This window comes from Teleopsis dalmanni, chromosome 1 (genome assembly GCF_002237135.1).
Source record: "Teleopsis dalmanni isolate 2A chromosome 1, ASM223713v2, whole genome shotgun sequence".
Taxonomy (NCBI): Eukaryota; Metazoa; Arthropoda; class Insecta; order Diptera; family Diopsidae; genus Teleopsis; species Teleopsis dalmanni.
In genome coordinates this window covers 195483803-195507871 of record NC_051846.1, presented here as the reverse complement: position 1 = coordinate 195507871, position 24069 = coordinate 195483803, and the positions used below count along the sequence as shown (strand labels likewise).

At 30.1% G+C, this 24069-nt stretch overlaps 2 protein-coding genes across 2 annotated transcripts in view; both read right to left on the bottom strand.

Moving 5' to 3' along the window:
* Positions 1-24069, bottom strand: part of LOC119671074 (loricrin) — a gene marked incomplete in the record, with an annotated part of 302007 nt that overhangs the window by 139301 nt on the left and 138637 nt on the right.
* LOC119667002 lies at positions 12782-13603 on the bottom strand. Its single transcript, XM_038076280.1, has one exon. The coding sequence runs from the start codon at positions 13601-13603 to the stop codon at positions 12782-12784; it is 822 nt and encodes a 273-aa protein (XP_037932208.1).

Sequence of the window (24069 nt, the reverse complement as noted above, 5' to 3'; positions counted from 1 at the left end):
TCTTCAATTAAAATATTTAAAATTTCAATTATGTAAATATAATAAAATTATTTAATTTAATTTTTTTTCAGGGTTTAGCAATGCCGATTACGGTTTGTAAATCGAACTACTTTTTTTTCATAATGTTTTAGAGACGCATAATAATTACAGAAAAATAAATATTTATTAAAAAAAATTTAATAATATGGAAAACAAACATATTATTGTATATTAAATAATACATATTAATTTTCCCTATATTTTATATGTATATGTTATTTTATTTGCTTAATTTGTTTTAAATTAAATAAACTCATAAATTTTATGAAAAAATGTAATGTAATAAATTTTAACTTTCCCTTTTTAGGTTTGAATATCTATCTGTTTTTCTTTATATACGCTTCATGCAACCATTATCAATGAATATTTTATCTAATATTTACTTAATGGAAATATCTTTGATATATGCACACAGCTAAGGCAACGTAAAGCAGCAATATTTCAAATATTTTTATAATATAAATAAATTTGAAGTGGAAATGAGAGCACAGAATCTGCATTCATTTAAGCATAAATTGTCAATAAAGCAAAATGTATTTTATTTTTTCATTCTATAAGAGAAAATATATTTACAAATGTATTTGAAATTTTTACTGATTTATTCATTTAACTAAAATTTGTTTTTTGTTTTTCCAATCAACCTGGTGTACAAACGATATTTTGTACGAAAATATTCTGCATTGCAAGATTTATTATGTGTTCTGGTTAACTTGGCTTTACTGTCTTAAACTTAATTAATTTGTTGCCTTATCAAGCAATTAGCCGAGCACCTTTGTTAGAAAGTTTTTCAGAAATTTATTTTTACTGGTTTTACTTTTCCTACACTTTTTATCGATAGATAAACCGGAAATGAGGTCAAGAAATTTTCCGAAAAACAAGTGAAAAGCACTAGTAAACAAGCCTTCACAAACAATAAAAACAAGTTGCCTTAAGTCCAACACCTTAGCTTTTCTAGCTTTTCCAGTAGAAGTATTTTTCTTAATTTCTAATTCTTTTTATCGAGCAAAATAATTAATTTTAGTTGAAAGATTTAAAAGTTCAACTAAGGATTTTGTTTCAAAACTGAAAAAAAGATATTTATAGAAATTGATAGTATATAATTTTTAACGAAGAGAAATTCGGTTTTCAAGACTGATTTAGAAGTAAGAATAATGAAGATTTGAAATTAGAACAGCAAGGCCATTAAACGCATATATTTGAGAACAAATGTGAGGATAGCTCTAATCCACACCTAGCTGTTAAGCTAAAAATAATAATTATGATATGCAAAGCAATTTTCTTTTAAAATATACTATATCGAGATACAATTGTATCAAATAAATAATAAAAAAATCCAAAATAGTCAAAGTAAAAAATTTTTTAATATTGATAAAAGTATGAGATTTCAAAAAATTATATATAATTATGATATAAGGCTATTATATGGACAAAAGGCTGAATTCTGTTAGAAATATCAAAAAACACTTTAAAGTTATTATATTGTTTTGTTGAGTTACATCTTCATCTATTTAAAAATTGAATAAAAAACAGGATTGTCAAAGTAATGAGTTGTACAGTATTAATAAAAATAATCGATATATATATTTAATCCTTTAACTCCTAGGAGGAGCATAGGGCCGCAAATAATCGATACCAGAAAAGATTAAAAATACTATGTTTAGACAGCCATTTCATAAAAATGAAATTAAGTTAATTTCGAAAGTGTTCATACTGCCCCAAATTAAGAAAATCGTATGTTTCTTGTTTTCAAATCGAATGTTAAAAATTACATGCTCCAAACACCATTTGAAGCACACTAGATTGGATACATATTTTATAAGACTAGTTCGAAAGCAAAACAAAAATGTTTGAATATTAGCAGATATACATACAGATCAGATTGTCTAAACCAATTCGTCTCACCATACTAATTAAGATTTATGATTTATATGGTAGTTAATACCTCTTTAGGAAAATACGACTTTCACATTATATGTATAAGGAATTAAAAAAAATGGACTAGTAAAAAAATATTTAAAAAAAAATATTCTTAATATCATATAATAAAGAAAATATAACTCAATAATATATAACTCAAAATTTAACATAAATTTGTTTTTTTAGTTTTTATCCTTATGTAAATCATTTACACAAATTTATATTTAAAATGTAATTTACCCGAGTATATCAATATTTAACTTTTATACTTTGTTATATAGGCTAACAAAATATAAAAATAAATATAAATTTTGTAGAGAAACACTAAAATTATTTAAAAGCAAACATTTCTCAGTAAAAATACTCAAAATCCAAATCCAAGCTTCGGTGTTAATATTATTTAATTTAATTTAAATATTCTTTTACAGATACTTTTTACAGATTATTTACATATTTTCAATACTTAAATGTTGTTTTAATTTCTAAAAGTAAATTTATTATGTTTACAAAATCCGAAACATAAAATATCATAATGGATTTAAAATAAAATAAGAAAAATATGTACAAATTTAACAGAAAAACAATGATTGCTATTGTTTGTTTTCAGTTACACATTTATTAGTTTTATATATATTTAAAGTATATTTCATGTCCTTAAAGATACACATTTTGTATTTAAAATCTTCTAATAGAAAGAAAAATTTAAGCAAAAATAAATCTACGTAGAGGCTGTTCACTCATTTTGAGCTATAAGTTGTTGACAGGAACATTGCAATAATTCATAATCCTTGTCTGCAAAATCGCCTTGGGTCAATTTCAATCAATCAATTTGTCAAGAACATAAACAAATCTTGTTGATTAAAGAAAAATGTGTCTCAAACTGAAGAGGAAAAAATTTGAAAAAATGCATCATAAATTTTGTATGTTTTTTCCACAAAATCAGAGATGTTAGATAGTGCCAGGAATAAGTATAATTCTTAGTTTTTTATTTAAGAGGCATTGAAAAGAAATCAAAGGTTTGAAAATACTGATTTCTGATGTATGGAAAATAGTTATAAATAAACAACAATGTTTTGGCAAAATTAGTACATAAATATTTCTCTTTACATATCCCTGTGAAGTATTATTCTTCAAATTTTTATAAAAAATCAAATATTAGTCAACAATTTAATAGTATAATTGACGAACTTATTACATGGATTCAAATTATTTAGTATTTTTTTTAAATACTTTGAGATATATTTTATTTTTATATCAATAAAATTAGATTATGATATATATAAGAGGACTTTATGTATGTTTTAATAGTCTTTATTAGACTTCATATATATGAATCTACCACTGCATAATGGATGCAAACCGAGGTAAAGACACATCAATGATTTAATAGCCAAGCTTAAAAAAAATTTCTGATCTTGATTACCGAACAAGTACAACAAGAACAAGTCACAGCATATTGTGTCAAATGAGGTACTGAGAAATAAATGAAGAATCTATTAAATTAGATTTGAGGTTAGACTCTCTGATCATATACACCGAAGGAGAATTATTATCGCTATTGACCTTATATTTTATATTGTAAAGAGCTTAACATCAAGAATTTTAATTTCTATGAAATCGATTATCAAACAAATAAATAACGTTTGTACCATAGGTACTATATAAGTTAATACATTTTTAATTAAATAATTTTTATAAAAACGTGGTATTTTATTATCTCTATTCAAATAACCTTAGACGAACCCGTGATGTGGATTCAGATGCCCAAGTAAAAGTCAAACAGGACTTCTCCACACAAACATGTTCATGACCCGTTTGGTAATAATCAGGCGATGGAATAATATCGCATAGCTCTGCCATTAATGAAACCAAGCGCAGAGGCCGGATTTGAGATACCTCGGGTGTTAATTGATATTATAAATATCAATAACAGGAAGATAGGATAAGAGTGTTACTTGCATTATATATATAATAATGTAATAAGCAAGCATTTACAAACCATTAAATACATATAAATACATTAAATAATTATCAATTAATTATCGATTATAATTATTATAACTCTTAGTGAGTTTTATAATTAAAAAAACGATTCAAACACAAAGGGAAAAAAATATTTAATATTTTTTAACAAATTTAGTTAATGTCAAATATTTACTAAATATAAGAACTGCTATGCTACATTTTACTTTATTTACTGCAATATTCTAAATCGAGACTAACATATTTGAAACAGTCTAGTAATTTTATTTGCTTTGTAATTTTATTCTTCGCATAAAGGACTTAACTGCATATAAACAAAAGTTATAAAAAGTTTAAATTGTTGCTGTGAAAAGTTACTATTTTATTAAAATGTTATTTTACTTCATTTTCTTGTTGGCCTTCTGAGAAGCAACAGACTAAGCACAGACTTCGAATTATCCACAATGAATAAACGAACAAACAAACTTGCGAAAACAATAAATTCAACAGTGGATATATCAGCAAAACAATCTGCAACAACGATTTGCACCACTAAACCGGGTCAATCAGTTCAAGAAAATAAACAGTTTCGGAGCATAAAAGCCACAAATAACCCGACAAAAGCACTTGAATCTATAGATTGGTGTTACCAGTACCAACAACACCATCAACAACAACAACAACAATCTAAGGATAAGGATAAGGGTAACTTTTGTGGAAACTGAGGTTAGTTGAACACTTTTTGCTCTATTTATTTTCGTAATGGAATTGACAGGAGCGGCAGACAAAATGCAAATAACAAATCTGCGATGACTTTGCTATAGTATAATGCAAATTGCTTTAGGGAACTGAAAATAGTAAAAAAATATGATTTTTGCATAATAAGAGAAACTAAATGCAAAGGTCTTCAAATAGACTTTGAATTTTTTTTTAGATTGTAATAGAGAAAATGCGAAAAATTAAGTTATGGCTTCACTTTAATGGCAAACAATTGAAAATTATAAAATTTCTTTTACAAAACAATAACAACTTATAGATAATTAATTATAAATATTATTTTTTAATTTTATAGAAATTCTACTTATAAAAATCAGCAACATTAAATAAAACTTTTAATATGGAATATATTTTTTAAGGAGTAAACTAATAAAAATTTAATTCCTCAAGTGCTTGAAATATTTCAAAACCTTTTATATTCAGATTATTTATTTATATGCTATTACTAAAGAAGCTTAAAGAGGTGATATTATAAAAATTATTTAACTTACTTTCGTACGAATAAATTTATTAAGTTTATAATCACGTACCTGAAATGATAAGAAATATTTATTTTAAATATATACTCGTATAAAATTTAATAATAACTGTATAATTTATATAGAAAATAATTTTTATAAATAAATTTTAGAAAAGAAGCTTTGAAGTCAATGCAGATATCAGATCTTAATTTTGCTTTAATAAAATAATTAGGTCTGTATTTTTTAGCATGTTAAATTTTTACATTTTTTAGGTACAACTGTTTTGAGTATAACCCAATATTTATTTACTTTAAGAAATTATGTTTGTTGTACTAAAATTATTAAATAAATTTGCGAATTATTATTACATTATTTCATAAACTATATCAGTATAACTAATTATCTGATGGAAGAGTGGATTCTAACCAAAAGATAACACTATTGGTGCAACACTGTGTCTAACAATCAAGACAAAAAGCTGTTTCTTCGTTTTTAATATATTTGAGCTTTAACTGGAAAACCCGGATGTATTCTTTTTAATTAAGGGCGGTTTTTAGCAGAATATAAATACTACATTTTAATTTCTGTTGTCGAATGTAGCGCGTCTTATAACGAAAAGAACTATTGGAAAGGTTCAACAAGTAATGAAGAAATAACAACAAAAAATTTCATTTTTAATTTGACTTGCACGAGTTCTAAGTCTCGCACTTGCAGTCCAACAAATTATATACGAACTATAAACTAATTAAATAAAACATTCGAATATTTCCTAATGATCACTGATGATGAGTACTTGGCAATACTCGAAACAGCATTGTACGGGCAACCTAATTTCAATAAATTAATTAAATTTATTGTTGTTTTTTCTTCATTACTGTTCGAACTCTTCTATGATTTGTTTAGTTGCAGTACCAAGTTCCTTTTAGTGACTAGTATCCTAGCAATTTTTACTTCATTTTCTTCTATTCTGTAAGTAGAACTAATTGATCATTGCTTGCGGCTAACTTTAAAGATTGTTTTTTAGGAAGTAACTAAATTAGAGTATGCTGATTTATAACACTTGAAAAGCCATTCACTTTTTAAATAAAACTTCAATGAAAATATTAAAGTTTACTTATCCAAATGTAAGTTGTTATAAACAAATATTAAACAACAAAATAATATTTCCTATTTCATTGTTTCTTAATATTTAATTAAATTTTAATCACATTAAAAAGCATTTTAAAACAACTAATTTAAGTAATATAGAATAAATATTATAATATTCTTAAACCATCTTCAGTTATTAAAATTTTTGGATATTTTTTCTTAACTAAATATGCATTTAACTTAAACAAAAAACGTTCAAAATTTTATTTAAACAAAGTAGCAAAAATTTAATATTTCTGCGGCAGTTTACGACTTCTAGTTAAAAAAAAAATTTTTAGTTTACAACAATTATTTACTCTATTTTTTTTAAAAAATTGCAGCGTAAAAAAAATGAATTTGTTTTTGTTAGAATTCAGTCTAGCTGAAGAAAACTCCAGCTTACATTGCTGCAGTTCACAACTCACGTACTTGCGTGCTCCACGGAAGTACTTTGTAAACATACTCATTTATTCAACTTTGTTGCTACACTTTGTTGCCATACTTTTCTGTACTTTGAACTTCATTACTGAAGTACTTTTTCCTCTGCATTTACATTAGCTATTCTACTGCTCTTGTATGAATGAATTATATTGCTTTCATGTGAGGGGAGTTTTCCTTAAAAATTATGTCTGGACAAAACTGTTGTAACTGTTTTAACAATTAAGACAAAAATAATTTAAAAAGGAGAAAGATTTTAGCAAGGATAACAGAAAATATATTGCAATGGAAGAGATTTATTCCATCATTGCCTATATATACTGTACTACTATAGTATACTATACTAAATGACTTTATTTGTGGAAAAAAAATTGTTTCTAAGTAATAAAATATATATAGATTAATATTCTCTTTTCTCTACAGTTAATCCCCTTTCAACATAGAACACGTTGTTATCCCATATAATAGCATCATTTCGTCGATTTGGTTGTATATTGTTTTTAATTACATATTAACGCAAACCCCAATCTTCTTTTAACTTTCAACATAATAACCTTATGTAACTGCATCCTTTAATAAATTTAAATATATAAACTTTAAGTGTTTACCAATTCGAATGCAACAGAAATTTAAATCCTTTCTGTGCTATCAGAAATAAAAAAGAATCCATATAGAAAAAAAGAAAAATACATTGAGAAATTATGTACCCACTTTATATCGTTTAGCCACAAAACTTGTCTATACAACTAAATACTCAAGCCCACAAAGAACCAACCGTCCGGGCATTAGTCAAATTTAATCTTATTTGAATATTTATTCTAATTATTATTATTCTTTATTTTTCCTCATCTATTTGCAAAAATATAAAATCTCTAAACCTAATATTAACTGAATATAATATGTAGTTCCGTATTCTTTCTAGGACTGTGATATATAAGTAGTGGCTAAACCGGTTGTCAAAAACTAACTACGGAGGGCTGAAGACAAACTTTTGGACAATTCCAGTAATTTAAAAAAATTCTATCTTATAAAACAGTTATTATTCATTATCTATGATGATATGTGTGTACAAATATAGTGCTTTGATTGATTTCGGTGAACTTTAACTACTCAGACCCCATTGCAACGAAGCTATTTCAAGTCCATAAAGTAAGCTTTTACATTTTATATAAATATTATATATTTATATTATTTATATATATTATATATTCATTTTTATTATATATCATACATTATATAGGTATATATGTATTATTATATATATATAATATATATATATTATATATATGTATTACAAATTATATATTATATAATGTATATTATAGCTATTATATTGTAAGTAACTTATAATTCTTTGTATATAACATATTGTGATAGTTATACATGTTTCCAATATATGTAACACATATGTAAATAATATAAAGATTTAAATACTTATTGTTAGCTATCAAGTGTAAAGATTGGTTTTATTAAATAATAAGCTATAAATGCACCCCAACCTAAAAGATCTACTGTGCACCTAAAGACCCAACTATAATAATTCTAGACTATTTATAAATCTCGTTATTGCTGTGGACTTAATTTTACCTATTTGAGTGGGTGCCCGCTTTCAAGGTAGTGGAGTCTACGTCTTACCGGCGCTAAGCAGTTGCATAGAATATTTTCTGCTCAACAGTAGTAAATTTCTACCGCAAGATGGATTAATAAATTAAAAAAAACAATAGAAGTTTTTTTATTTACCTTAATAGTAATATTAAGCAACATAATGGTACAGTAGACCAAAGTGAATCATATTGGCGAACCTTACCAAACCTCATATAATAGTATGATTGCGAAATATAAGTATACTGTTTCATAAAATTTATTTAAAAGAATATTATGCAGTAATGTTATTATCCGTGCAAATAGTTATTTATTTTTATAGGAATATCTGACGAATTTCATTCTTTCAGTTTCTTAGCCAAGTCTGCAATATGATGTTAATCTGCAAGTTATGCTCTGAATTCCTATTTTACTCAAATGGATCATTCATCCATTTTAAAGCATAAAGTTCTTTTGCAAATTTTCCTTTGCAATTTCATGTATTTTAATTGTATTTTATAACCAAAAAATTATATTATTGTTTAAATTTAAAAATAATTTCATTCAGATTAAAGCAATTTTGTATAATTTCACCATTAAAAGCAAACGACTTTCACAGGATAAAAGTTTTTAAATTTTATTTTCCTGTATCTTTGCCGCCTGGTAATGTGGACGCGGAAGTGGCCATAACTCAACAAAAGGATATACCAACAATGGCACAATAGTATATGCAATATATATTTGTCAGTAACAAAGTCATAATTTATATTTGATTTTTTCTCCAGTATCCTTTTTTTTCAACAAGAATGATATATGTTGCAATAATTCATTATTAATGCGCTAACGATGTATTCAATTTGTTCCTGCCATTTATCAATAAAATTAAACAAATATTGTCAGTAGAGTTATAATTTAACGATTAAATTTCTATAGTGACGAGATATAAAAAGTCTGTTCTTTTGATTAACATCAAAGGATATATCAATTTTAATTAAAATTTAAAAAAAACGCTGTTGACACTAATAGTAAAATAATGTAAGAGATTATTAGCTTTTGTAACAGAAGCGTTTCTGTATGCAGGTAGTTAAATTTTAATTGAAAAATTTTGCTCTTCCTGTAAAATAATTATTAACGTTTTTCACATTTTTCACATTTTTCACATTCTAATAAGCTTTATTAAAAAAATTTTATTTATTTTGGATTAAAGTACACAAAGAACTGCATAAAAAATCTGCAAAAAATCACAGCAATATTTTATAATTTTTTTTGAATAAGTTTTTTATAGATTGCCTGTAATTCCAAAAAAAAAACTAAAATAAAAAGATTAATACTGAACTCAAATATATTATGAAATACGAAAATTAATGTTGTGTATATCTAAAGGTAAAAAATATTCAATGTGATCCTTTAAAGGTTCAACAATGCATGTAAAATTGGTTTGGGTCTTCTCATTTTATGTCAATAAATTAAATCACAATTTTTGTATAAAAAAGATTTTGCTCATAAATTGGCATTCTTTGCTAATTATATGAAAAAAATTATTTATAGTTTATAAATTTCAGCTATGAATATAAAGGCAGTGCTTTAGATAAAACAGTTTCAAAATTAATTTTAAATTATTATTTAAAAAAATTCAAAATTTTCATAAAACTATATACATCATCTCATTTCATATTGTTTTCATGTTATCTCGCATTATGCATGTATATATAATGTAGATATCTGGGAGCTAGAGAACAATTTGCCTCCAATCTCGAATTTCTAATAATTTTCTTTAAATTTCCTTTGAAGTCTTTTATCTCTGTATAAAGAGCCATCTTTGTCTTAGAACGATTGAGTGTACTTGCAAATTGTTCTTTCTGGTTTTATATCCAATTCTCTTCAATTTCTGGAATTGAACATATCTTTAGCTAGGGTCTATTAACCTTGCTAATAAATAAAACTCTCAAAATTTATGATGTTAATAATCTTTTAATCAAACTTTTTACACGAGAGAAAAATGGAAACGTTTTCCACAATCCCAAAACAGAAACTTGAAAATATTTAAAATTGAATTTTCCTTTTTAAATTCAATAAAAGCATAGCCTACTGGGTCGCCACAGTACCCCCCTCCTAGCGACGGAGTACGGGCGACGACGCGCTACACATGAAGAGAAGTTACTCGCGGTAGTCACACAACTTCGCTGGGAAATGCACTGTTCGGCCAGAACGCGAAACCTTTGAAGAAACGGCCGACAGTTTAAGAACCTTCTTCTCGGATGCTTGTTTCCGCTCATGATTGACTAAAGGAAGTGGCGAAAACTGCTTGCCGGTAAGTTCATCGTTAGTCAAATAAGCTGGTTTTAATCTGTCTAACGAGACGGTGCACCTGCTCCCTCTTCTGTTAATAACGAAATATTTTTCATCTCGTTGAAGAACTTGAAACGGACCTTCATACGGCTGTTCCAATGGAGCTCTCACCCGATCAACACGCACGAACACAAACTTGCTGGTTAGGAGGTCATTCGGAACATAGACTGGGTGATGCCCGTGTCTGCTGCCGTTGATTGTCTTCAGTTGAGCCAATGCATTACGAAGTGATGAAACGAAATCGGTTTCACCTGGCTTTTGGCATTTCTGTGACAACAGCTGTCCTGGAACACGTAACGGGTTTCCGTACAACATTTCAGCAGAACTGACGCCTAGATCTTCCTTTGGGGAAGTCCGTAACCCCAGCAGAATCAATGGGAGTGTGCGCGTCCAGTCATTAGAATTATGGCATCGCAAAGCAGCCTTCAACGTCCTATGCATACGTTCAACCATCCCATTCGCTTGGGGGTGATATGCTGTGGTGTGAATATGCTTGATACCCAATAGTCTGGACAACTCTCGGAAGATCGTTGATTCAAACTGACGTCCTAAATCAGTCGTGATAATATGAGGAACACCATACTGTGCTACCCATCCTTCGATAAACGCGCCAGCAATGACTTCGGTCGTCATGTCTGAAACAGGAATCACCACGGGCCATCGTGAAAAACGATCGATGCACGTCACACAGTATCTTTTACCCTGCGACAGTGGTAGTGGTCCGATGATGTCCATATGCACATGTTGGAAACGCTCGTCTACACCTGCGAAACAGCCTATAGGTGACTTGGTGTGCCGGTTAACTTTAGACAACTGGCATGCGATACAATTCTTAACAAACTCAGCTGCATCCTTTGCTAAACCTGGCCAGACAAAACCTGCTTGGATCAGTCTGCGTGTCGCTCTTACGCCTGGGTGCGCTAAGTTGTGTAGTTTTGTCATCACTAACTTACGACAACTGGCTGGAACAAACGGTCGCATAACACCTTTAGAAATGTCGCAAAAAACCTCAGTATTACTGATGGGTAACTTGTACGCCACGAGCTTCAAAGATGTATCGGCTTGATGATCCAGTAACGCGCGCAACTCGTCATCTAATCCTTGCGCTTTAGCAATCACGTCTACTTCCGCTGCCTCAAATTCAATTTGAGCAATACGCGAAAGTGTATCGGCCACGCAATTATCTGCACCAGCTATATTACGTAAACCAAATGTCATGCAACGGAACTCGAATAACCCAAAAGGAGTAGTAATCGCTGTTTTCGGTATATCGCATTCTGCCATTGGAATCTGGTGATATGCCTTCTGTAAATCAACCTTAGAAAATAAGTTCTTTCCATGAAGGATGGTTGTTACATCGTGCAGGAAAGGGATCGGGTACCGGTCCGGCTTCGTTTTCGCATTCAACATACGATAGTCACCACATGGTCGCCACGAGCCATCACTCTTCTTAACCATATGCAATGGGCTCGCCCAAGGACTCTTTGACGGCTGACAAATGCCTTTTCGCAACAAAAATTCAAACTCCTTCTTTGCTTCCTCCAATTTTGTTCCAGACAAACGTCGTGGACGGGCAAAAACTGGAGCACCAGTGGTCTCGATGAAATGTTCAACTTGCGTGTCGCACGTGCGGGAGTTATCACGCAATGTGGCTAGATCACGGTATTCAATCAGCAAAGAACTGTAGTCACCTGCACTAATGTTGGCTCGGATGCCGTTCACCTGCCCAACTGCTGCCGCGCCTCTCGCTGCTACCAACGTCTTGCTGTCTACTAGCTGCTTCCGTTTCATGTCAACCAGTAAATCATAATGCCTCAAGAAATCTGCGCCGACTATGGGAAAATTTACATCCGCCACCACAAACGTCCATGGGAAATCGCGCCTTAAACCAAGGGATAACGACAAACGTTTGGTGCCGTATGCGCGTATCGGCGTGCCATTAGCAGCAAATAAGCTGGGTAAAGATAAAGCAACTGACTTACCTCGTTTGGTACCGAATTTTTTGGGTAGTACAGACAGATCCGCTCCGGTGTCAATAAGAAAAGCGGTTGACGTCGCCGGATCTTGTACTGTCAGTCGAGCTATAATTGCGTTGCTCTCCAATCGGCTCGACGTCGATTGCGGCATGCTTAGTTTTTTGACTTTGAATTAGATGTAAACGTGCATGGCTGACGGCATCTGCGTGCTTGCTCTCCAAACCTACTGTGAAACCAGCACCAACCAGAGTGGTTTGAGGACTGCGATAGCGTTCGACTCTTTCTGCGTGAGGATTGTCGCATTCTCGACGGCTGGCGTCCAACAAAATCCAATCTGCTCAATCGCTGCTCAATCTGATCCAAACGCTGGCACAACCTGGCTGTCTCGTTCGAATCGTTACTTACACGAGATGACACTGCAGCTAATTGATGGTAATCGCCCGCTTCACAAATCCTATCAGCCAGTTTAGCCAATTCTACCAGGTCAACATTTGATGTCTGCAAAATGGCACGTACCTGCGGAGGCAGACGCTGGAGCCAAAGTGACTTCAGGAATTCGCTACTGACTTTATCCTTCGCTAGCGCTGTCAGCTCATTTAATAACTGCGATGGTCGACGATCTCCTAATTCGACCTCAGAAAGGAGCCTCTGAATCTTGCGTTGTTCACTTTCACCAAACCGCTCTAAAATCTGGTTCTTAAAATTACTGTATTTACCAGTTGCCGGAGGATGTAAAACGGCATCGGCTACATCAGCAACAACGTTGGACTCGATCGCTGCAACGACAGTGTGGAATTTCGTAGCGTCATTAGTTATATCGGCGACTGCAAACTGCACCTCAATTTGCGCGAACCAAATTTCTGGTCTTTCGTGCCAAAATGGCGGTACCTTGACGGACACACGATTCAGATTACCTTCCCGTAATTCGTTCTCTCGTTGCACCGCTGCGGCTTCGTTGCTCGTTGGCAAAGACATGCTGTTTGAAAGTGTTGCTCGCAATAATATATTTCAATTAATTTTGAAAAACGTAACCGTTCGTTCAGATCACGTCGGGGTCACCAATTTGGCTAGGGTCTATTAACCTTGCTAATAAATAAAACTCTCAAAATTTATGATGTTAATAATCTTTTAATCAAACTTTTTACACGAGAGAAAAATGGAAACGTTTTCCACAATCCCAAAACAGAAACTTGAAAATATTTAAAATTGAATTTTCCTTTTTAAATTCAATAAAAGCATAGCCTACTGGGTCGCCACATATCTAACAATGTTTCAACTGCCCGACAGATTTCGTAGTTATCGCTCCCATGGAAAAAGATATAATATTTGTATAAAAAGTATTGTCTAATATTGTCGAAAAAAGGAATGTTTGTGGGCAGAAAATACTTCATGGTGATCAAAAAAACTTACAAAAAAAATGATGAACGTATACCTTATGATATATGAAAATTTCATCTAAGATAATTAAGACAGAAAGTATTGAAACCATCAGAAAATGAATACTTCTAAATGATATTCAATAGATAACGACTATTCCATTTAATATCACCAGCTCATATTGTGATTTGGTATGCTTATTTATTATTATAAGGGACAATGGTAGACTGCAAACTACAAGATCTATTGTGTATTGTATCTATTGTGTACTGATCTAGGGGAAAGTATCTTAAGTTAATATTATTATTATTTCCTTAGTATATTTACAATCTATTTATCTACAATACATTGGGTAAAGACACCGCTCTTAGTAAGAACATAGGACGAAAACTTAAATTAACTTGGGCAAATTAATGCTGCTGCTACCTTATAATGTTTTAAATTCCAGACATCATTCAATTTATAGATAATCAATTGTATGACACAAACGGATAAGTTGAGTCTAAATTACACTTTGCATTTGCATTTCTAGGTGTTTATGTCTTTTAGTTCCAAAAAAAACATAAAAATCATGAGTCTTTTCCGAGTTAGTGCATCTAGGCACTTTTACTCTTTGATAGCTGGGGGGTTTCTGCAGAGTCCAACCTATCTCACTGACTAATTTGTGTATTCCTCAAATTATGGTAATTATGGTAATGAAATATCATTGCTTCTAATTTCATTTCTTGCTTTTACCAACAAACTTTAAACTTATAATCACACCAGCATTATTTAGAACTCATCAATTCTTCATTAAATTCAAATAATAAAATCAATTTCCATAAAAAATAAAACAATAAATTCAAAACTCAACTGATGAATAGTTATATAGAAGTACCAACACAAACATTAACAATAAAATACTCGTAGAACATAATTAAAAATCAGTTTACTTAACTGAATAGTCTCTCCAAATAGGACTACGTTTGATTCCCATATGAGTATTTAAAAATCGAAAAACTAAGTCAAAAATACGACACATACAAAACAAACTATTAGTATTAGTACTATGTTATAAAAAGCCCCAAATCGTTGGACTACTAAGAAGAGGAATAAGTAAAGTATCATAAAACGTAGTAGATACATAGTAGTATCATAATAGATACATACATCAGTTGCAGTTTAATTACAAACGGAGATACAATATTGGACTTTCATGCTTAGTGCACAATGCACAAAAATGAAATTTCCTTGTCAATATTTTATACATCAAACTGCAGCCCATACACGACCAGGATGGATTATGAACGTTAACACAGAACATTCTCTACATGGACATGCAAGCAAATATGCTAGGACATACACAATCATGTCAAGCGAATATGCACAGAGTTGCATTATGAAAACTTCATATGACTTATCATTTTATGCGTACAGTACGCACAAAAAACAACGACTGAAAACGTCGGCATAGCCAACCAACAAAGAATGGAAGTGTCAATAAGGATCAACGGAAATTTCATATGCTGCGAGGTGGACTTGTTTGTGCAGTTAATGCCTTTGAATGTTGCTGTTTCATGGTTTGTTGATTTCATTAACATGTCATTTATTTTGGTCATTGATGCGTTGTGGCTTGAACGCATGAGCTCGAGATGGAGCAAAACCAAACCAGAATATTTTAATAAAGTATAGTAAACATACTTTAACACTTGATAATTATAATAATTAACAAAATATTGTAATTAAAAAATATGAAATTTATTGATATATAATTGACTGCTACTTAATAACACTTTATTTTGTTGATTTCACTAAATGCAGCCTATAAAAACCTATACGCACCACATGTATAATTGAGTTATATTGATTTTAATATTATTAAGTATTATGGTTCTTCCAAGGGTGTAGAAATATAATCTTTTAAGCAGATGATGTAAAGTATTTTAACGAAAGATGAAGAATTATTATAAGCTTCAAAATAGGTCACTGCCCTAATGCAAGTTTTGATTTTAAAGTTATATTTATATAATGCTACTTAATGTAGATTTTACTAAATTCAACCTATAAAACCATTTACGGAACACCGCATAGCTGAGTTATATCGATTACAATGTAATAAAGTATATAGTTCTTTCAAGAGAAACTTCTGAGCATATGAGACAAAATAATTTAACGGCAGATGAAGCCTTATTATTAGTTCAAATAAAGATTTGTGCACTAAGCCAGGGCTGTTCAGACCAGTAGCGATCGCGAGGCAATAGAAATCACTGTACAGATTGAAGAGCCGCAGAAACAAATATAGACGCTCAGAATTGTTTTAGAGAAAAATAAAAATACCGTTAATAATGTTAAATTTAGTTTTATTAATTTAAATTCATTTATTTAGTACACCATTAAAAATAATATAATGTAGTTTAACCAGAACACCAAAAGAAAATTTGCGTAGATGAAAAAAATATCGCGGGCCGCATGTAGCCCTCGGGTCGTACTTTGGACAGCCCTGTTTTAAGCTATTTTGTTGTGAATTGAAGTCATTACATTTATATATATATAAATTAATGTTATTACAAATATTACATTTTCGCGGTTCTGTACTTATATATTTTACAAAAAAGCAATGTTGCGAATAAAAGCTCCAAATTTTATGTTAATAACATTTAAAACCACCAAAAATTGGTTAAAGTTATGAGAATTGTAGCAAATAATTCAAAGTCACTAAGTAACTGCAATGTTTTATTGAAAGAAGCAGAAACAAAAATATTTTGTAAAATTATTGTACCACTCTACCAACACTAAAACCGCCGCAAGCATAGAAAATTGAAAATAGCTTGTTTGGCAGAGCCTCACCCAGAAATGCACCTACGCCTCGTAAAAGCAACATATTGGCTTTTATAAATTTTACCAATTTTACAAACGAGGACAACACACGCGACCAGCTCCATAAATTTTCATTGGCAGTGCAGCCAGCCACAAACGTCAACACATGTACCAACAATTCAAACGACAAGCCCAACACTGGCTATGGAGCCTACGTTGGTACGTTGTACCAACATTTTCGCAAAGGGGTAGCACGAATTGTATGAACGCCAAAAAGTGGACAAATAAAAATAAGTTTGCATGTCGAACATTGAGTAGCTGGCGTTTGTATGTAAATTGGCTCCAATTTCATTTGAGTATTTCAATTTAAATTCGCTCAGTTGTAATAAAAACGACATGAATACCATTAAATTTACACACACATTTATTTGTGGGCAAAAAATCATTTTTACGGCTAAAATGTTTGATGCAATTGCAAGTGGCTGGCACCATTGAAGGGTGCTGAAGCTTAAATTAATTGGAGCAAGAGTTCAATGAATATTCATATGAGTTCGCTCAATTAAACAAGGCTTAAACCAGCACCATTCATTGCATGAGCAACTTTTTTGTCATAATTTAATAAAGCCACTTTTACCATAAATTTGAAAATTAAATTCGCTGAGATCGGTTTATAAACGTGAGATACGATATGATATGGAATATAATTAACTGTTAGTGGTTTTATATTTTTATTTTATAGTGGCAAAGCACTACATAAAAATATAATTTAAAATTTAAAAATTTTATTTTGAAATCTTTGCATTTTATAAACAGATATGAATAATATAAATATGAAATAATTCAAAATAGAATTTAAAATATTTTATACTGGAATATATTTCAGATAATACAGATTTGCTAAATTAATGCAAATAAAGAAATATAAACAACTAAAAGTACACTTCTATATTGATGTTTAGAAGCGTTTAGCAAAACTTTAAACACTACTATTCGCCAGCTAGAAATTGTATAAAGCCAGGCTCTGAGAAAACTTTTTAAGGTATCATAGTACATTAGGACGCATGACATCCTCAGGGACCTCAAGATTGATCCGATCAAAAAATACATAAAGGATAGAGCCCTGAATTTATTTACGAAAACTGACAGACTTACCAACACCGCGTTATTGAATCTCAAAATAGTTACAGGTTTCTCGGGGAGGTATGCAGACCTGAGTTCAATTATTGCTTAGTCTGCTAAAGTGATAAACAATAACCCAGTCAAGGCGTAAAGAGGGGTTATGAAGATACCATGCAGTTAATAGAGGGTAAAAGTACTCAAGTGCACTGGCTCAACCAGCTTCAACGTAATTAATTAAAAATACGATATATGGCTATAACAAATAAATTTAGATGCATTATAACAAACGCTTAAAATCCTCACACATAGCATTTATACATATATATATATATTGTGGGACGTTGGGACAGCGCAACGTTGAACAAGTGGCCACACAGAAGTGAAGCATTAGCCGAAGTAAACCACGAAACGACTTGGGTCCTTTTTTGTCCTATGATTCTCTGATGTCGTTAAAGCTAGTGGCTTCCGTTCGCATAAATACATCGCTTGTTAATGCAAGCAGCTCATTTAGCTTGAGGTTGCCTGCCAAGTCATCAGCAACCCAATGGTTCTCAAGACAGTCTTTCTCCTACTTGCCAGTGCTGGACATTTTCTTCTAGACATAGTCTGCAAGTGTCTTCTTCAGCAAGAGTTATCTTTTTGAGGTAATACTTGAAGTTTCCATGTCCAGTAATCATGGAAAAGTTTATATACCGTAATTATAAAAATTTAATAATAAAAGACATATATTTTAAATAACAAGACAAACTTAAAAATCTAGTATTTTTAAAAACCACACAAATAATTTTCTTTTCCACAAACAATTCTATTGCTATTTATTTTCTTTTGACTTTATCATTAAACACTCTATCGATGATTAATAAAAGAATAAACAGTGTAAAGCAAAAGAAGCTTTTAAAGTAAAGTGGAATGAAAATTTGATTAAAAAATGTAAATTGCTTTTCCCGAATGACTCTAAATTATTAAAAAAATATATGCTAACCTAACTGACAATAACTGAGCTGGTTAATATGAAAGAGAAAATATGAAATAAAATAGAAAATACAAATGCCAAGTAATTACGATTTTCATTTATGTTATCCTAAGACAAAAAAGTAACCGTTCTGCAGATATCGATTACAGATAAAATTCACTGAAATTAAAATTTTATGCTTCCTAAAAAAACAAGGAGTTGAGTTCCAACACCAATTTTTTACAGAATTATAATAACTTTTTTCCTTTTGTATGGAAAAAAGTACGAGTATAATGAGATACATAAAAATATGACAACATCTTTGAAAATCATGTATGAAAGACAAATCAAATTCGAATTACAGTGATCATTTCCGTAAAAAATATGTTAGGCAAAACAATAAAGATGCCCTCTAGGTTAAAAGCTGGAATGCAACTTAAGTGACTGATATGACTAAATGTATTTTTAGAGTTAACTTTGACACTAAGAATTTCTAGCAAAGTATAACTACCTAGTTTACCATTATACCCAAACCCGAAACTGGAAGAAATAGGAAAAAATAATAAGAAGAAGAAATAGAAATAGGAAACAATTGATATAGTTTATTAACTATTTTACAACAAATATTTTAGATGCTTTACTGAATCTAATAGTATCGGGACAGGCTATAGAATATGAAAATTATTTATAATCAAAGCATCATAACCCAACAATCCTAATATAGTTCTTTTAAGTGCAGTGCTATAGTAGACAAAAGAACTCTGTGTTGTTTATATTTAAAAGACGAGATTGATCTAATGAATTAGTGATGATACCCCCAGGGTGATGTAGTCTTCAACCATGTTAGCTCTGTGTTATTTACAATTAGTACTCTGAGATCTATTAGTCCAGTTTTTGGACAAATGCTTTAATAAAGTTTATTGTCCAAAGCTTACATTTTGAACACCTTCTTATGTGGATAAGCAACCTTCATCTTTGATTCAATGAACTATACACTAAGACTGAAAATTGGCCTTGGTTCTGTGTCTATCACAGCAAAGCTTTTATTAGTCATTCAATGAGGGAATTCTTTATCACAGTGAGTTGGAATCTATACATATAATACTTAAGGTACTTTGAAACAACAGAAGCGTTAATATTATTATTATAACAATATAACCATAACAACGCTACCATTTTGCTCATAAATCTTATAACATTATTAAGTGACTAAAAAGCAATCGTTGTACTTCTTTACACATGTGATAAGTGCCAGAGAAGCGCCTGAATTATTCTTGTCACTTTTCTGTAACGCATTTATGGCTCAAAAATTGAGAATTTCAAAATGGAAAAAATCATTTTATCTGTTAAATTGCAATTTTTCCATCATTGACAGTAATGGATGCAACAACATTGTCGCCAATATTACAAGCAACAAAACTTAAAAAACCAACAACCAACAACCAAGAAGCAACTTAAAACTGTGCAGTAGTAAACATTTCGACATACATTGTGTTGTGTCATTGTGTAACGAAAAAACACAATAAGACACAACAAATGACAATAAATTCATAGTGGGTGAAGGATAATGCGGATAAGTGTCCCTTTTTTGGAATAAATTCACAAGAGAGAAAATAAAATTGGTCGGAAGTTAAAACTATAATTTTATGTGTGGCGTTGCCTGGCATTCGACGATTATTTTCTTTCTTATATATCTTCGAGTAAAATAATTGCTCAAAAAGGATGGTAAAAAAATGTCCTCAAAAGCTACTTAAAAAGTGTTGAAAAGAAAAATTGCATAAGAGCAATGCAGTTAAGAATAAATTCAAATAAATGTAATTATAAAGGAAAATTAAATATTTATTGTCAAGTGAAAATGAATGCAAAGGAATTGCATTCATTAAAAAGAACAGACAAATAATTGTGATAATGGAGTTTATTGATAAAGTTAAAAACTACAAAAGTATTTTTAAAATATATTTAAATATCAAATTGATTTAAATATTTTTAAAGATTTTTTCCTTCTACAATATTGAACATTTAATTTACGGCTTTGAGTCAGTTGACTTATTAACACTAACTTTGAGCTTCTAATTTGGCAGGGTACGAGTTTAACCCTTGGTACTTACAGTCTCAAAAAGTTATTCACAAATAATTATATACAAGAAATAATTCCAAGTCCAATGACGATGAGTATTTGACAATACTCGAAACAGCTATATGGTCAGCCAAAAATTTAATTAATTAAAATAAAATAAATAAAAATTTTGTTGTTGTCGTTCACTACTTTTTGAAATCTCTGTAACAAAACTACTTATTTTTTAAACCCAATTCAAAATAAATATATATTATAACATATATTCAAAATATTGTCAATATACAAAAATTAGATATACATCAACTTTGTTTGCACTATAAATATATACACTTGCAAAGGTGAATTCAATACTTAAGATAAGCGTGAACTTCAGTAAAGTAATTAGATTGAATAATAAAAAATCCATACGAATATATAAATCATATTTTACAACATTTTTGTAGGTACCCACAACATAAAACTTAATTAACATATGGTTATAATTTTAATGAAATACAAAATCCACTTAAAAAATAGCAACGATATGTAGACGTCTATAGAGCCCTTCTGTATACAGATAAGCTCTTTTTGAATATTAAATGAAGTTAATTATTTTATTAATATGTCGCGAAAATATATCAGCTGCTTGATTAGAATACTAACAATCTACTACCGAATAGATAAACATATTAGTAAATTCAATTTTAAGAAAGTAATTTATATCTGCTATATTATTACTCAGCGTATAGTGTACTGCTGGAAAAATCAAAATACATACATCTATAAGAAGTAGTAGGCCAATTTCAATCAAATCAAATGGTGAATAGAGTCCGCTCACGAAAAGTATGTGTGTAAAGTTTCATTCGAAGAGTTCAAAAGCTAAGAGAGTAGTTTAAACTGAAAAAGTATATATATACATATACTGATATATGTTTTATGGTATTTTCGACGTTTCCTTTAATGCGTTTCGAAAATCTTGGCAAGTCTAATATACGCTTTTTATACTTTTTCGTGTAAAGGGTAGGAGGTCCTTACTTAGAATTTGCTTATGGGCCTAAAAATGTAGTTACGCCACAATTTTTTTTTAAATAAGTATAATTGACAATATACATTCATAACCAATTAGCCCCTAAAATACTTATGCTATTAACATATTTCTCTGCATCTTTAAACACTATCCCATGTAAAATGAGTTTACACTAAGATCCATAACTGGTGTATATAATAAAATATTTAACTTAATTAACTTTTCGCTTGCAGCACTCGTGGAAATAGCAACACAGTTTCTAACCTAATTTCATATTCAACCTTTTAACCTATTCACTTTGTTGCAGTTAATGACACTAATAAGGTCAATAGCATCATTTCGCCAGCTGACATCAACAGGAATGCTGTTAAAATGTTAACTAAAACGTCAAAATGCAGACTACAGACACAAGCAGCAAAAAGCAAACTTCCCCGGAGCTCACGAAGATGGATAGTCGTCATTTTTTACTGACGGCTTTAAGGATATAGCACAGGATATCACAATTTAGCTAACAAAAAATATGCAAGCGAGTAAATGTGGAAGAATAAATATAGCAAAATAGTGTGCCTTCATTCAAACGAAAAAAGCTTAAGGCTAAATTTAAGAATATTAAAGCGTAAAATATACAGTAATGCTTTAAGGTTTAGTGTTCTTAAATGAAATTAAATTGCATACAGAAAAAAATATTTAAAAAATTAATGAACCCAATTAGTAAAAAACTTTCAATTTATAATAAAAACTAACAAAAATTACTATACCAATGTTTAATTTATAATTAAATCATAATACCTTATAAATCAATGCAGTATCTTTTAACTATTAAAACAAAATTAACTCAAAAAAGTTATATTTACTTCTGATTTATATCTGTATGAATGAAAATTTAATTTTTAATTTTAAAAAATTTCACGTTTTCATTTACTGCGAATTCATCTGAAATTCATATTCATCCAGTCTGCGTTTCGGTTGTAAACGTTCTTCAGCACTCAGTGCATCTCTATCCCAATGGCACATATACTCAGTTTCAGTATTCATTTTTCAGTTAAATATTAGCTTCATTTGCGTAAAAGCATAAAATACTTAAGCCAATGTTAAGTAACACGAAACTCATTAAGAAAAGTTGCAAATTTTCAAAAAGTGTAACTTTAAGTGCACATGCTACTTTCATACCGTGTGAAGAACTAAAAAAATAGCTTAATGCTTAATAAGTATTAGATAAGATTTCAAATTGACTTACTTATTCAAGCGGTTTGTCCTTAAGACATTTCAAAGAAGTTTCAAAAAGAAAGGACATATATTTCTATACAACGCTACTACTACGACTCTTTCACTTTCATTTAATCATTGACATATATTAATTAAAAAAAATTACATTTCTTTTTAATATATAGACGTTTAGGATGTCAATGAAGTAGATGAAAATATAAAATTATTTTACTTTATTAAATAAGGTGGGTAGTTTAACTATAAATGAATCTCTTGCATCCGCCCTATTGCAAAATATTCTTCAATAATTCTGGCACAGAACATAATGATTTATAATATAAAAAGTTGATAGTAATCACACATCAAGTCAGTTGGATATTTACCGACCGGACGTAGTTTACAATTTTATCAGTTATATCCAACAGTTTTGATGATGTCCCTGTCAAGTCGGTAATGAGAAATAAGCTTCGAAGCGATTAACTTTAAAACCAAATAATTTTCGCAGTAATCTACTGGATTACTGGATTTTCTTTATTATAAATGAGTATGTATTGTATATATTATAAATGTAAAGTATGTATTGTTTCTTAAGAGCAAAAATTATATCTCATAGCAATATCCCATTGAATCGAAATATTAATGTATGCACTCAATTTATTGCGCCAAAATACATATCCCGATAAAATATGTATTGTTTCTCAAGAGCAAAAATTATATCTCATAGCAATATCCCATTGAATCGAAATTATAATGTATGCACTCAATTTATCATGGCAAAATACATATCCCGATAAAGTATGTATTGTTTCTCAAGAGCAAAAATTATATCTAACAACTAGCTGTTGAAATTTGTAGAATATCTAAAGTCGTAAAAAGATACATCATTGCCGACAAAAAAATTCCTCAAA